At 46.2% G+C, this 16,750-nt stretch overlaps 2 protein-coding genes and 1 long non-coding RNA gene across 4 annotated transcripts in view; 1 reads left to right on the forward strand and 2 right to left on the reverse strand.

Moving 5' to 3' along the window:
• The window catches only part of LOC148644253 (uncharacterized), a 107,079-nt gene extending 104,663 nt beyond the window's left edge, over positions 1 to 2,416 (reverse strand). Inside the window, exon 1 of the long non-coding RNA XR_015928644.1 lies at positions 2,264 to 2,416. This is a non-coding gene — a long non-coding RNA (uncharacterized LOC148644253). The remainder of the gene's footprint in view (positions 1 to 2,263) is intronic.
• On the forward strand, positions 898 to 8,666 carry cebpg (CCAAT enhancer binding protein gamma). 2 transcript variants are annotated; one of them, XM_088613672.1, is made up of 2 exons: positions 898 to 1,114; positions 5,640 to 8,666. In XM_088613672.1, the coding sequence occupies exon 2, from the start codon at positions 5,767 to 5,769 to the stop codon at positions 6,220 to 6,222; it is 456 nt and encodes a 151-aa protein (XP_088469798.1). In that variant the 5' UTR covers positions 898 to 1,114; positions 5,640 to 5,766; the 3' UTR covers positions 6,223 to 8,666. The 2 variants fall into 2 exon arrangements, with proteins under 2 accessions (XP_088469798.1, XP_088469799.1); XM_088613673.1 differs by lacking the exon at positions 898 to 1,114 and adding an exon at positions 1,121 to 1,292.
• A 3,836-nt stretch (positions 8,667 to 12,502) lies between these two features.
• pepd (peptidase D) overlaps positions 12,503 to 16,750 on the reverse strand; it is a 114,166-nt gene continuing 109,918 nt past the window's right edge. Inside the window, exon 15 of the mRNA XM_088613669.1 lies at positions 12,503 to 13,463. Within this exon, the coding sequence (XP_088469795.1) occupies positions 13,314 to 13,463 (150 nt within the window). The 3' untranslated portion in view covers positions 12,503 to 13,313. The remainder of the gene's footprint in view (positions 13,464 to 16,750) is intronic.

The raw sequence follows: 16,750 nt of genomic DNA on the forward strand, positions 1-16,750 counted from the left end.
GAATGGGACAGATGCATTTATGGTGAAGAATTATCATTGGACACAGAGCCCAATGAACTTCTTGTGTGGCAATGTGAAAGTAATTTTGGGCACCTGGTTAGAGCATATGGTTCGAATATTTCATGCAATCACGAGTTTTCCCTTTTCCTTAATATTTTTATTAACCCTTTTCCACTGAATTGTGTGTTGGAAGGTGTGGAATAGATTGTGTACATAAATACCGATATTCCAAAGTGTCATGACCGCTTGTTTTAAAGCGACAAAATGTAAAATCCGTGCGAAAAAAAGTTAAAACATCTGTACTCTTACTGTTTAAAGGACATGCTGTTGCCGCACCTGCTATTTTGCTCGTTTAATCTGTACTATTCCCCTGCCCTGTAAAAAGAAAGCTACACTATGTTTAAACGTTACAGTTTCAGTTTTATTATTTTAAGAGACCTTCTCCGGAATCCGCGTCATCGTTCCATAATGTTCTCGAAACCCAAGGGTCAAAGATGGTATAAAAAAAAACCCAACAACACCCGTGTCTACATTTTAAACGATGAGGCGAGCTTTCAGCACCTCTCCGAGAACCAGACAAACAATAACCGAGTCTTATTTTCTTAACAGCCGGATTCCCAGAACTGAGACTTCCTTCAAATATCTCCCCTCCACCCTTCCAACTGAACATGCGTCTGAACCTAAACAGTGAAGGTACAGTATGGGCATTGTTCGGGCGCACACGCTCCTTATTTGACCTGTGACTGGGAGCTTTCGCTGTTGACACCCTGCGCGTCTATGCGGAAGTTGCGCGCACATCCCGCAGCAGTGCCCTCCCCCCCCGGCGCCGCGGCGGCCTCCCCGGATTGGCCGGCCGGGCTGCCGCTCAGCGGGCGCCTTGCGTCACCCCGGGCTGACGCGCACCGGCCATTGGCTCAGCTGACAGATTCCCCTACACGGGGAGCTCGATTTCGCAATACTGACACCAGCTCTCGTACCACACCAAAACAGAAACAGGACCCCCCCCTTACACACACACACTTTTTTTTTTTTGGTATCGAGGGGGAAAAAAAAAAGAAAATTAAAAGACTTCGAGCCTCGATTAAAGATTCGGCTGGACCGGCGAGCGCCCCAGGTAAGTGGCGAGAGAGGGTTATTTTCCCTGCCGACCAGGATTTCTGTTCTCGCTGTTTTCCTCTTGCGATCTAAGCAGCGAGCCCAGGCTTGTGGGCTGTCGACTCGCGGGTTCAGGGAGGACTACGCGGTCCAGGATCGGAGTTTTAACCAGGAACAGGCGTCTTACGATGACCTCGGTGGGTATATCGGTCTGTGGGGATGTCATGGCGGCGGGGTCGCGGCGGTTTTAGGCTCGTTTCGGGCTGTTAGGAGCGTTTGTAGCGAAGCTACCCGACGTGTTATTGAACAGTGGGCGGATCCATGCAGCTGGTACCCCCCCACACACACACGCACCCGGCGAGAGTCATTTATTGTGATTAGTGTCTTTTTTTAAAAAAGAAAAGACCCGTTTAAATGTAACATTCGTCCGCGGGTCGGCGGAGCGAGAGCGAGGGGAGGGGGGTCGCGCGGAGCGAGCTGCCCCGTGCCGGTGCTCTCTCGTGCGGCGGCGGCGGCGGCGCGCGGAGTTTCCCTTTCCCTTCCCGAGGCTGCAGGGAGCGCGAGGGGAAGAGGCCGATGATGCAACCAGGAGCAACACGGCGGGTGCGCGCGCTGATGTAATCCGGGCGACACACATGCACGCCGCACACGTGTTCACGTCGCCCGCTGGGGTTTATCTCCAGTCATCTCTGCCCTGCTGCCTGGCCCCTTTTAGTGTCTTCGAATAGCCAACAACAACACCTAAAACAGCACCAGAATGCGTAGATGAGCGCTGGGAGTTTAAGGGCAGGCGGGGGAGCTGGGAGTCCAGATCCACGCTGAAGTGTTTTGCCTGTGGAGCCTTCTTCAGGTGTGGGTGTGGGGGGGGGGCACGTATTTCTTCTTCTCGTCCACGCAGTGGAGGAAGACTTCACAGCCGAAACATTTAACTTGTGTTCTTTTCAGCGTGGGATTTAACCTCGTCGCCACTTTACAGCAGCGCTAATGCGCAGGGCATCTTAAATGATGTACACACGACGCTAAATCATCCTTTACGTATTCGCAGGCTGACATTAGTACCCAGCGATTGACTTGTATTTGGATATATATCCCCTTGATTAAACAAGACACGAGAATCGTCTGCACACAGTTTATGTTGTTTTCTAGGAAGAAACTGTGACCGGCTTACCTGAGCCTGCTTGTCGTGGGCAACACGATTTCTACATATCCAATACGTATTTCGTCCAGGGTTATAGAGAGATAACCCAAACTCCAAAGTTGACATTTGATTTATCTAAACTCGGCACCAGCTCCCCAGACTCGCGAGCGACGCCGAGTCTCTGCGCCGCGCGGTCATGTGACTTATGGGGTTTGGTCACATGGGATGCAGGTGAATTTGGGAACCCGGAAGTAGACGCGAAAGATGGAGGTGTTCCTCCTATATTTGCTTTTTTGTATAGTTAATTGGTTGCCGATGGAGGGACCAAATAAAGTTAATGAAAACCCAGCGCAGACGTCTTAATTTGAGCTCGGATCCCGTTGCGTTACCCATCCATCCATTTTCTCATCGCTTCTCCCAGTACAGTGTCATCTGGGAGCCGGGGCCTGTCCAGGCAGTCAAGGTGGGGTACCAGTCCATGGCAGGGCACACGCAACACTGTGGCCCCTTTCTCAGAGGCCAGTTAACCTATCAGTGTGTGTTTGGACTGTGAGAGAACCTGAGCACCAGGAGGAAACCCTCATGAACCCGGGGAGAGAACATGCAGACTCCACACAGACAGCTCATCAGGCCCAGAACTGAATGCAGGGCCCCAGCGCTGCAAGGCAGCAGTACTGACCACTGCACCACTGTGCCTCCCAGTTACATTTAATTAGTGGGGGAAAATCTTCATTATGTCAATGAGATTATATAAAGCTTTTTTAAGTTGCTATAGCGGGTTTGAATTCAACTGAAAATAACAGCTTCTTGGAACAGACAGCCCTGCTAGCTGCACAGTGAAGGACCAAGTGCTGGGTAACCACCCAGAAACTGGCACTCCCCTATTCAATGTACAGGGCAAAGCTAGTGTGTAAAAAAATGACACCTGAAGAAGGCTCCACAGCCAAAACGTTGTGTTTTCTTTCTTCTCTTTTCAGCAGGGAAGTAAATCTATTACTTGTTCCATGAAAATAAAGTACCACTTCTATGCCTGATGCAATTGATGGGATAATACTGGATGTGCTAACACGCTTTTTAGAGCAGCATTTCAAAACAGAAATCTCTTGGTGCCACTGTACTGGCAACTTTGCTTTCTCATATCTCGTGCTTTGACTCAATTGCAGAGACTTACGCAGTGGCTGCACAGCCTGAAACGACACCAAAATGAACAAAAACTGCAAAAATGATCTGAAAACCTGTACATTGCCATAATCAAAATTAGCCATGAATATTTCCAGATGGGATTTGAAAACCGCATCCCCTGGTTGCTATCGGAAGGCCCTACGCGTGGTCATTTTGACAGCACACTGTTGCTGTTGCATCCAGAAACAGACACTGGTCTCAAGAGGGAAGGATATGGGCAAGAGCCTGAGGTTGTAGGGGGTCGATCAGGAGGGGTGGAGCAGTCCAGGCCACCCAGCAGAGGGTTTGAACTCCAGTACTGGAGGGCTGGAGTCATGCAGGTTTTGTAGTCCAGTTTAAACGAAGCAGAGCCTGATGAGAAATTGTGAAACAGTTGCAGTTAAGCCAATAATTAGATTAAGAACCGGGCTGGAGTGAAAAGCTGCAGAGCTGCTGCCCTCCAGGACTGCGTTTGGGAAGCTGTTCCAGGTGGCAGCGTTTCCCAGCCCTGCTCCCGGAGAACCTGTCTCTGCTGGTCTTCACTCTCCAGTGCTGCCTGAGGGCTTCCTGGAGCCGCCTGCGCAGATCCACCTTGATTGCTCCGTCCCGAGTGTCAGAAATACCCAACTTATAGAGGGAACCGTGTCCTGCAGCTGGAGGCAACAGACCTTAACTCAGCTGTCCTGCCCTTCTTTCTGAATAAACAGCTCTTCCTGGCTGATCGAGGCGCAGGCTGGGATGACTGCATCAGACAACCCACAAGGTGTAGATGCCTAGCCCTGCTGATCTCTAAATCTGTACAGTCCCAGTCCTTCTGGGTTCATGGGTACCTTCAGTCATTGGCTCACAAGCACATCATTGTAGGCCAGGTGTAATCCTTAAAGATTTCAGTACACTTGGAACAATTTAACTATGATCACTGAAACCTGAGTTCCCTTAATGGAACAGATTACTTGTTTAATTCATCACTAACCAACACGCCTTCCTGATAATTAATAACTTTTAATGGCTTTGGAAGATTAATTGGACTTGAGGTTTCCAGGACCAGGGCTATGGATCCATTACATAACTGAGAGAACAAGTGAATAAAAAGTTGATTTTGCATCTATGGTGGCACAGTGTTTTCCCAGCGCTGGGGACCCGAGTTTAAATCCAGACCTGGGGTGCTGTCTGTATGGAGTTTGTATGGGTTTCCTCTGTGCTGCAGTTTCCTCCTCCAGCCCAAAGACTTGCTGGTAGATTAATTGGCTCTTGGGAAAACTGGCCCTGGTGTGAGTCTGTGTCTGTGTGTGCCCTGCAATGGACTGGTGTCCTGTCAATGGTGTATCCTGCCTTCCACCCATTGCTTCCTGGGATAGGCTCCAGCATCCCCACGACCCCGAATTGGAAGAAGCAGTTAGAAAATGGGAGGGATGGATTTTTATCCATTCAAGACCTGGGCTGGATTATCTTCATTTTAGAGCCCAGGAGTCCTCAGTCCTCTTGCTGATCTAGCGTGATCTAGAGCAGGGGCTTTAAAACTGAGTTCCTGGAGGACCTGGTGTCTTCTGGTTTCTATTCCAAGCTGAATAGCTAATTAAACGGTTAACATAATTAGTTATTTAGACATCCATAGGAAGTTTCTTAAGTTAATTTGTCAAATGACATCATTTAGAAATCAATCGGAGCAGAAATTGTCAGTCCTTAGGGACCAGAATTGCCTTGACTGGACATGTTACTTGTTTGAATTGATCTGCAACACAGATTGTTCCTGACCTGTAAGAAACTGGTGATGTGGGCCGATCTATAAGAATCGCTGCTCAGAGTCTCTGCAGGACCAGGCACCTAGACGCTGCTCTGTCAGTTAAGCAAGTGAGCAAAGCTCACATCACATCAGTCCTGCCCAAACAAAAGCACAGATCGCTGCGCTGGTCTGCTTTCTGCCGTATATCTAATGGAGATAGTAACAGGAGTCACTGTGACATTGCAGATGGGAGGGTTAATGTTTAATCCAGTCTTGTAAACAAAACCAGTACTTCACTGCAGTTGTGATAATACGTTTCATGTCCAGAGAAGTTTTTTTTTTAGGTTCGACTGTAGAGGAATAAATCTTCTTTCAGTTAACTGATAAAGTTTTTGTTTATAATCTGAGTTTCTAGGCCACCAATTCAAGATTCCTCCTGGGGCTCTGCGAGCTACTGTAGCACGTGACTGTCCCGACTCGGAGCTTGTCTTGTAAAACTCGCCCTTTCTGTCCCCGGATCAGGTTTCTGGAGGCGCCTGTATGTTCAGCCCGGGCCGCGACGGCCGCGCCAGCGCCCCTCTCTCCCAAGACAGATCCGCGAGGTAACGGCGCAGTGGGGGGCGGAACGGGGCAGGGGCTGGCGGACCAAATGAGCAAGCCTTCGCAGCAGAAGCCCCACGCGGACCAGAACGGAGTGAGTGTCATCCAGGCCCAGACCAGCGGCCTGCAGCAGGTGCCCCAGCTGGTGCCGGTCAGCCCCGCGGGGGGGGGCAAGGCCATGCCGCCCAGCAAGTCCAAGAAGTCCAACCCGGACAAGGACAGCGACGAGTACCGCATGCGGCGCGAACGCAACAACCTGGCGGTGAAGAAGAGCCGCATGCGCAGCAAGCAGAAGGCCCAGGACACCCAGCAGCGCGTGAACGAGCTCAAGGAGGAGAACGAGCGGCTGGAGGCCAAGATCAAGCTGCTGAGCAAGGAGCTGAGCGTGCTCAAGGACCTGTTCCTGGAGCACGCCCACAACCTGGCGGACAACGTGCAGCCCCCCAGCACGGAGGCGCCCGGCCCCGCGCAGAACGGCAGTGGGCATCAGCACCACGCGGGGTAGCCGGGCCGGGCCGGGCCGGGCCGGGCCGTGCCGCTCTTCTCCCCCCTCTGCCGGGGAAGAGGGGCCGTGGTGCGGCGCTCGGCGTGCTTGTTCCCTGAAAGCCTGCGAAGACGTTGCGTTAGAATGGAGTTTTTTTCCCCCCCATCAGCTCCAGGGTGATCCCGGCGGAATGGTAAAGAGCTTCAGGCCTAGGAATGTTACCTTTATAACCTCTCTGTGTTTTAATTTTCAAAACCCCGGGTTCCGCTTTCTGATGATGATGATAATTCCTCACGTTTCAGTTGCTCTTTCCCTCCCGAAGTGCCTTACAAAGGATGGGAGGAGCGAGAAATTCCTACACTAGTTGAATTGGGGGGCAGTTTAGGGAGGCCGGCCTGGAATTTGGGGTTAACACCCCTGCTCTTAAGAACAGTGCCCCCAGGATCTTTAATGACCACCTAGCCAGGACCTCAGGTTGTCTTCTTCCAAAGAACAGCGCCTCCTGCAGGACAGTGACCCCAAGTCACCATACTGGGGCTCTGGTGAGGAAATGCAGGTCGAGAGGGAAGAGCTCTGGTCCATCACCTCCAACATCACTAACAACTTTGTCTCAGCTAATCCTTAATTGAAGATTAGCAGTTAGCTGCAATCCTCCGTTAAGGATCAGTTTAGGAATTAATGTACTGGAAGGTTAGAAGTCTTGTAATGATATATAGTGGAAGAGCCACTGTTACCTAATCTTGATTTAATTCAGCAATCTATTTTCCTGTAGAAGTCTCCTATCCCAGTACTGACCAGCCTAGTGTAGCCTCTGAGATCTGGAAAACTAGACTAGACGTTGGTGCTGCTGCAGTCAATAACTTCACTCTATAATCTGCTTTTCTACCATTAAGTTGTTTTTTTCTTGTTCTGAGCTGGTGCAACATGGTGCATAAATTTAATGAATACTTGTTTTCTTTATCAAATGGCAAATTTGCTAGATAAAATTCAAATGTAGATCACAGAGGTTGAAAATGTCACATTTTAGTTGTGTTTTGGATGTCTGCTTTAACTCAGTGATTCAAGGGGTTAAGAGCTGTTTTTGGCTATGAAACGTAACTGTTCGTAGTATTTCATACTACTACGTCTGTAACTTTTCTGTGTATGCAGATGGTATTTGTGCACTTTTCCATAATGGACTTTTAAATCAGATGCTTGCTCAACTTTTCTGTTTTTGGACTGCCCTCTTTTTCAAATCGGGCACAGTGAACGCATGCTGTGGACTGCGAGTGCAGTAGGGCCGGAGAACTTATCCAGTTAAAATAGTGAGGATTTGGTTGAGAAGTTTTCAAACTACAAAAACATTGTCTAAAATCATAGATTCCAACTGACTGACACACTCCCAGATGTGACCAACCTGCTGGAACTGATTTAATCCTACAGCTGGCTTTTGTCTGCCGTTGTTACAAGTGTTTTAAGGGTCACTTTGCTTGCTGAGTATGACATCTGAAAAGAAATGATTTCTGGTTTACTAAGCGAAAGCAAAACGATGTCTTTGCCTGGGTGGATCTTTACCAGGGGTTCAGTGGATCATGTTAGCACTTGCTGGCCCTGTCTGTGAAAGGTGCACTCACACAGAGTGAAAACAGTCTCCACAGTATGTATCAGTGATCCTCTCCCATATCTGTTGACTTGGTGATGACGCTGAAAAACAATTCTAAACCCACCTCGATATATACCCATGACCTCCAATACTAACCTGACGTTCTTGTGTAAAGGTCAGATTTATGTAGGTTAGGAAAAAGTCATAAATGGGAGCTTATCTGTCTTCAGGTAGTTGTGCAATCTTGAAGCACTAAAGACTAAAACAAACTTGGTACAGACATGTCGTCATCAAGGTTTGGTTTGTGTGAACAGTCTCAGTCACACAATTTCCTTTCAGCATTCTGTGTGCGAGGATTAAAGATAGTTCCAGGGTGAAGAGATTTTATGACCTGTACTGTACTGGTCACAGATCAATTTTGTATCTTGGATTTTTTTCCTGTTTGAACAATGTAATTAAAAGCAGCGTGTTATGTCAGGAGAAGGACTTGCCTGGAAAAAAGAGGCTGAATATGCTTTTTTCACCTACTGTCAAGAAGAAGTACAAAATGGGAAAGTAATTATATACTAGCAAGATGGATCGATGTCCAGTGAAACGCGAGCTGTACTGCTTATCGGAGAACTGTGTAATTCAAACAAGTGCACCTGAAATGCAGACGTCAGTTCAGTTTGCAAACCTGCATGAAATTAAATTGAGATTGGGAAGTGTTTTATATAAAATTGTCCCCAGAATCCAATTTCTGTATGTTTCCATTACAAATTTTTGATTGACCTATTTTGCTACTAATGTTGCTGGGCAGCATTTATGTATAAGTTGTGACTCTTTTTTACTGAATAACTGGGGTTAGGTGCACTGTAAATTAATAAAGTTTGGTTGCAGATGACCTCAGTGTTCCTTTTTTATGATTGTGACATAAGATTTTTCTATTGCTTTTAGCCAGTTGTGAGTTTTGGGGAGTTATTTGTCCTTGATTGTTTTCCCAGTTATTTTGGAATGAGGGATCATCTACTTGGCTCATCACCACGATCCTCGATCCTACAACCCTCATTCCACCGTAGTCCGGCTGAAGATTTCCTCATACTTTCCTCTGGAACTTGGTAAAAGGCTGAACCTTCCACCATTTCTTCTGCGCGTTGTCTGTGTTTTTTTTCACAGCAGTACAGCAGGCTGCAGCAGGGGTCGCTGTTTCACGGTGAGGACACCCCCAAAAGATCTCAAACACGCCCCAAGCCAGGCGGCGCACACTGCAGCTCGGGGGAACCCCAGACACATCTGGAGATGGGCAGAGAGCGGAAGAGGGCTGTCCAGCTCGGACTTCGGGACTCTCCCTGTGCTCCGAGGAGGAACTTTTAACAACGAGCACGTAGGGAGCTCCCAAGGTGAAGCTCACTTTGCGATCCACATTCTTGAGATACTGTTCCCTTAAGAGGGGACAAAAAGTGCTAAAATAGCAACAACGGAAAGTGTTGTCATTTTAACCACCGGCATGAATTCTCCAGTCTTAATGGATGTCTCCCACAGGACCAGTCATTTGTGATGGATAAGTTGTTATATACTGTAAAGTCTTCATGAAAATTTATGAAAAATGCTTTGTACAGTGTGGGCCACGAGCTTGAGTCCAGTTCATTTCAAACGCAAAAAACAGTTCCATAAATGCACCATTTTATCTCAGAACGCACAGAAATAACACAAAGAATTTCTACAACATCAACACAAAGGGAAAAGACATTCAGGTCGTCACGGAGGACGGGCCCAAATAAGGAGGCTTTAGCAGTTGTTGGCGAGGTCTTGAAGTTTGCTTGTGCTTTTTGGTGTTAAAAGTTTGGTTCCTTTAATGTTTAGTCTAGTCTAAAGACACTAGAACAAATGTATTTTTAAGTTTTTCTCTCTTAGTCGTTATACTCTTTAGCAGCACGAAAAAGCTAAGGGCCAGTCTAGGAGGGAGGCAACAGTGTTTCCATTTGTGTTTGAACATGCCCTGCAGAAGAGCTTCTAAATAGCACCTGCTTTCAGAATCAAAATAGGATTTTAATTAACATACAATGAGTGCCGATCAGGGGAAATATTTCAACACCAAATTTTCTGCAGTTAATTTTTAAATAAGGTCTTACGAAATCCCGTGTGAGAACAACAGACATGCGCCCTGTAGGGCCATATTGGAGGCTGTTTCTTTATATGTACCTTTGATTAGACTTTCATTCCGTCACTCGGTGAGGCTGTGCCAAGATCTATTTTTATTTCTGCTTGCTTTCAAGGCTGTGTAAATTGAAGCAGCTTATTTAAGCAGAGCAAATAAAGTTGCAGGGAACAGGGCGAGGCAATTTATAAATAAAAGACAATAAAATCAGCCTCCAGAAAGAGCAAATATCTATTTGCCCGAGTCCTCAGTTGCACCTCCCCCCAGAGGTACAAACCTCTCCTCCTTGTTTTTAGTTGCCCATTAGTACACTGGGCTATTCTATATCTGTGCCCCCTCCCCCGGCTAAATCACTTTAAAAGGATTGCTAGAACAAAGTGCCCTTTGGCAGTTTTTTGGAAAAAAATATTTTAGTTTATCTCGAGTTCGGCCTCAGATGTAGAGGCTGGTGTTTGAAAGCCCTGGTACGTTTACTACAAGAGGCAACAGCGAGCAGCCATATCACCCTGCAGTTCACAACTGGCAGCCCACTGAAGCTTAGGAGGTGTGAGCCTGGTGAGTACCTGGATGGGAGACTCCTGGGAAAAACTAGTGCTGCTGCTGGAAGAGGTGTTAGTGGGGCCAGCTGGGGGCGCTCACCTTGGGGTTCATGTGGGTCCTAATGCCCCAGTATAGTGACGGGGACACTATACTGTAAACAGGCACCGTCCATCGGGTGAGACGTAAAACCGAGGTCCTGACTTTCTGTGGTCATTAAAAATCCCAGGGCATTTCTTGAAAAGAGTAGGGGTGTGACCCCAGCATCCTGGCCAAATTTCCCATTGGCCATTATCAATCACAGCCTCCAAATAATCCCCATCTATGAACTGGCTTCATCACTATGTTCTCCTCCCCACTGAGAGCTGGTATGTGGAGAGCGGACTGGTGCACTATGGCTGTCACATCATCCAGGTGGGGCTGCACACTGCTGGTGGTGGAGGGGATCCCCATTACCTGTAAAGTGCTTTGAGTGGTGTGTCCAGAAAAGCGCTATGTAAGTATAAGCAATTATTTATGTGACCACTCTCTGTATCTGTATCTGAAATGGCTTCTTAATTCTTCCACAGCTCTGAGGTTATGCGATGTTAGCAGCCAACCCCACGAACATTTGTGGATTAAACAGGAGAACCGATATTCCACTTAGTCATTCTGTTTTGGTATGTGGAGGATAATGTTTGGAGATTTCACACTCATTAGCAAGAGTTCTTGCTTTTTTTGTGATATGTTTAGCCATCTTGTCACAGGATACAAAAACCTTGAGCCTGGATTGGGCATTTTTTTGTTGAATACAACCTGTTTGTAGAAAGTCCTCTGGACAAATCTTCCACAGCACCATTTTTACAGATAAAACAAGCTTAAATGAAAGTTTGTTTTTGCTTTTCAATAATAGTAAAAATATCGTATAAAAATCAAGGAAAATGCCACATGGTAAAGCCCAGACTCACAGGGGTCCTCACCCTGATTCCTGCAGGACAGACATCCTGTCCCCTGCCTGACTGCTATGTTAGTCTGTCTGCTTCAGTGACAATTCTTTTCAAGTGGTTTTATCGAAAAGACAGCTCCCAATCAACGAAGGATTGGTAGGCAACAAGTGGGCTGACATCCCTTAAAAATCGCTCTGGGTGCTTCAGTTGAGTGACAGGGGAAGCAAGGCAGGGAGTCACGAGGGGCAGGGGGCTGAGGAGTTGGGCAAGGTCCCGGCCAGCCTGCGTGCCAGCGCGAAGGCGTGGCTCCCTCGGTGATGTGGACTTTGGCCTGCCAGAGGAGTGCCCAGCCCGTCCCGGACGATAAGTGCCTGCAGGAGCACTGCAGACTGCTGGGAACACGGCCATGGTTTCCCAGCGACCCTGAATATCGGGCAACCAAACTGTCCACGTGCTTACGGTGGCAGGTGTTGAAGTCGGATCTCTCCTCTCCCAGTTAACACAGGTTTAAAAACGTGAATCGGGTGCAGTGCTCTTACACCCTTGTCCACTCATCAACCTATCAGTGCATGGATGATTTGAGAGAAAAGCGTACGCAGAATTTGATTATTGATGAAGTGTTCTGGATGTCATTTTGACCAGCTGGTCCATCGTAAGCGAGGGAGAGTGAGTGAAAAATGAGTGTGAACTCCCCTCATTAGTAAGCGAGCTGAGCTGGGCGCTGGTGATAAGAAAACCAGAATAAAAGGAACCCATAGGCCCTGCGTACACCTTCCTGCCATCGGGGTGCTGGACGCCGGACCAGATGGAACTGTTGCTCATCGTCTGGGACAGTCACAGCCAGCAAACTCTACCCTGCTAAGGCATTACAGCCAAGCAGGGTACAACAATGATACGCTGTTGTGGGAGATCACAAGTCGCAATACCCCCCCCGAGATCTATGGGGAGGTCCAGGCGAGATGGTCTGGTAACTACAAAGCTCCTCTATCAGTGATAAATGCAAGATGCATGTTGTCTGCTTCTGAACCACAACACTGTGTAAAACTCCAGAACTGGACAAACCCACTCTACGTTTCTTCAGACAGTGTTAAGCGAGAGGCAGAAACAGACACAGGAACATGCAGTTATATATGAAGTTTATTAGTCAAACTGAAAAACTTTTTTTGCAATTTGTAAAAATCATGCTGTCGATGAATGCAAAGCAGAGTAAACTAGTTTGATAAATGCTCTCCATAAAGCACCTTATTAGGGCTAGAAAAATTATAATGTATCATATATGTAAGATGCTACGAGATCAAGTAAGCGTGGCTGGTTTTCTGCTGTCATAGAAAGTAACATTGCTGGATTGTTCTTTGTCACCTCCTTCTGGATTCACGATTATATCCGCTGACAAAGAAATCCACCTGAAAAACTGTTGCATAAGTGGTTTCTAATAACAGCTGTTTGCTTTTCACAGTTCCTGACACAGTCCGGCCACAGTGATGATCTTTGCTCATCTTGTAAAATCAGTACTACGATCTGCAGTGCAAGTGATAAATGCAATTACACAATGAAGAGTGTATACTAACTGTACCCCCGCAGGCAGGTGCAGATTACACTTCTCTTGTTTTCACCTTTTTTCATACTTTCTTTAAAAATTGCATGCGCCCTGAAAGGAGCCAGCATCCACTGAATCTTCATTTTCACTTCTCCGCAAGATCAAAGGCAGGTTTCTGAAATTCGGCAATTCTTTTCTCATTATGATTAATCTCTTTTAAAGCTGTGGCTGACAACGCAGATTTGATCAGAGTCTCGGATCTTTCCCTTGAAGCATCTTAGCCTTTATTTCAAGACCTGGCGTCTTGTTTTACAGAAGGATAAAAGCTGAATTAGTGCCGTGATGCGCAATGCTAATGAATGCAGTTGGGAGTGGGGGGCGGGGCCGAGGCGCTCAGAGTTTCTGGCTGGCCAGGCAGTCGAAGGACTTGGCAGAGCCCTGCCCCTCCGCCATGAAGGCCTCGACTTCCTCCACGGTGCGCGGGACACAGGTGAGCAGCTCCATCCCCTCGGCAGTCACAGCGATGTCATCCTCGATACGGACCTGGGCGACAGGAGACGGAGCTCAGCGTGGAGACAACTCCTGTCTGAGGTGCGGTGGTGCGGATCGCTCACTGTGCCCCAGGACACAGATAACAATTCCCCTCGAAACAGAACTCCTCTCGCGTATAATTTAAGCACAACACCTCTGTCAGAATGAATACTGCTGCTTGATTACCCGGAAGAGAAATAAGAAAAAAATAAATTCATGAAGTATAGTTTTATTTGAAAAGATCCAGGTTTATTATGTTGTTCCTATTAGTTCCTATTATTTAATTTGATCTAACAACATAAAGCTATATATCATATTTTATATAACAGTAGTGTATAAAACCAAATCTGTAACGTTGTTCAGTTCATACCAATCTAAGTTAATTTTACGGCTCCTGTTTATTGGGCACCAATATTACCGCAGAAAAGATGAAATGCTTGAAATGCTTCATACTGTATGTATATTTTTTTCCCCCAGTTTAAGGGACAGTGTTAAAACTGTGGTCTCTCACACGATCTCACAAGGCTCCACAGAGCACTTCCTGCTCCTCTAGGCTCTGCCTGCATGATGACAGTACAGTAGGTGTGATCTGAGGCCTTGTGGCCACTTTCCTAAGGAAGAATGACAATAGTATGTCTTCTATGTACCATCTTCTTTACTATATTTCCACTCATCTGTCTGCTCTCCTGCTTGTCCTGCTATCCTGTCCTCCAGCCTTCCTATGTATCTGCTGTCCCTACGCAACAGGCAGCCTCCACAAGTGCCTCCCTTTCGCAGACAAGACCGAGCAGAAGGAGAAACCGCCTGCTCGCGGCGGTCGCGCAGGGCAGGATGAGCGCTCCCTCCAGCCGGTGATCGCCGAGCAGGCCGGCCTTGCCACCGCGGCGATTCGCCCTGCCCTGCCCTGCCACGCCACGCCACGCCACGCCACGCCACGCCACGCCACGCCACGCCACGCCACGCCAGCCCGGCGGCCGAGCGCACCAGTGCCAGGCTGAGCTGCCAGCAGCAGACGGAACGTGCTCTCTGGTCAAACAGCAGTTCAAGAAAAGATAAACAGTACAATACAAAAGCAAACATGAGGCCTTCAGCCCCTCCATGCTCTTTCACACGTTGGCTCAAAGGCAGCACTTCAGATAACACGGTGTTCTCACACAAAAGTAGGTCACCGCACATGATTGTAACTATGGAATAGTACTGACCTAAAATAAGAACATAACCACAGTGCACAGGGAAAAAAATCATACTCCTCTGGACACTTCCCTGTGCTTTAGATGAAATTCAAGACTGAACAGACACTTGGCAGATGATGTTTAATTTGGCCATGTGCAGTGTTTTGCACACAGGTAGGAAAACATTTTCCCATTTTATAAAACTGGCAGATATTACAATGAAATTCTCTAGTTCTGATCGCAGGATAATGGCCTGAATAAAACTAAACAAAGAAGCACTGTACATAAACATTCTAAATGTCTCTCTTCGCTTCTAAAAACATCTTGCATGTATATTATTGATAAGGTGTGATGATTTATGAAACAAGCCAGCAAGACCTTTAAAGAAATACTTCACTGGAAAAAATTAAAAGGAAAACTGAAAAAATAAATGAAGGAAACAAAACACTACACTTTTACAGTAAAAATGTCCATACCCCCTGACAGGTTACAAGCCCAGCAGAAAAACCATACAATGAGATTATGAACATGGTAGAAAACTACAGTGCAAGAATAAATCACCCATAATGTTACTATAAATATACTTTTCAAATATTGATCTTTTGACACATTTGTCTAAAAATAGACCCATTTATATTGCTTTGTTCTCTTTGACCTGAGGAATGCTTTGTCATTGAAACTGACTGATTTCTTTATTTGCATTAAGAAAAGGTGTTTGCTCCTGACTTTTCAAGACTCACACTCTGATAAATCCCTGCTTATCCTGTCTTTTATAAGGCTGATAACTTTGCTTAAGCTTAAGTAATAATGGGCTGGTAGATAACATAAGCCTGATAGAGCATGCAGTACAAATTGTATTCCAAATTCCTGGTTTTGCTGCTGATAAATTAATGTTCCTATATATATGATGTTATTTGCATTTGTGTAATTCTATGCATTTAACAATTATTTCAATAGTTAAATATGCAAAAATCAAGATATATGCAGGCTAAGTAGATTCATCACACTATTCCTGAGAAATCAAAGCTGTTTAAATTTCATAATGAAGGAATGTGAGAGGTGTGGTTTGTATGCTGAACCTACTGGAGGAATTTCAGCTATGAAGAATCTTTATACAAAGACCTCAACACTGTAAAGGAATTACCTATTTTCAACTGCACTCCCCCTTAGTTTCTATTTGTGTCTTTTGGGATGTGTTGATACTTGAATCAAGTTCACTCACAGTCTTCTATCCTCAAGACCGAACTGATCCATTATTTTATCCCGTTAGTGTTTGACACTCCACTGATCCAGAGAATGCACGGTGCCTGGCAGAAGCATTCATCCCTACTAATGCTGCCCCATTTGGGATGTGCAGACATCTTTTAAAGTAAATATTTTTTGTCAGAACTTGAATGCTCAAACCGAACACTTTTAAAAGATGAAAGAAGTTAAATAGAAAGGAAAAATCAAATTCTTGAATTTATTGATTGTGTACGTACAGTATTCACCCCTTTTTCCATGTTGAATATCAATTAATTCAGGTGTTTGAAATGGCAAATCACACAACTATTTGAACGCTGTCTGTGTGTTATAGTAGTGGTTCAGAAGATGTCAGGAAAAAATATTAATAAAAATAAGCCAGAATAACAAAATATGAAACATCATTGGAAGGGGTTGAATACCTGGGCTCTCAGTTTTCCCAGAAGCCACTTAACCAACACCAGTGTGTCCTTGGACTGTGGCAGGAAACCGGAGCACCCCAAGGAAACACATGAGAACAGGGCAGAACATGCATACTCCACACAGACAGCACCCCAGGTCCGAAATTGAACCCAGGACCCCAGAGCTGAGAGGCATTTAAGCTAACCACTGCACCACTGTCCTAATCTCTTATATCATCTTGGCCAAAACTTGTTTTTAACTACTGTTTGTCTAAAATCATTTTTGTTTCCCCACATTGTCTAGATTTCAAAATTGATTTGGCAATATAAACACCTAGGTCTTTTTCGTAGGCAGTTCTTCAGGCTATTTCCCATTTTACATTTTAATTTGCTACCTACCAACCTGCTCTTATCTACATTAAATGTCACCTGTCAGGTGTTTGCCCAATCCTGAATTCTGTTTTTTTTAATTTCCTTTGCCGCT

Source organism: Lepisosteus platostomus, chromosome 20, assembly GCF_059453375.1.
Source record: "Lepisosteus platostomus isolate fLepPlt1 chromosome 20, fLepPlt1.hap1, whole genome shotgun sequence".
Lineage (NCBI taxonomy): Eukaryota > Metazoa > Chordata > Actinopteri > Semionotiformes > Lepisosteidae > Lepisosteus > Lepisosteus platostomus.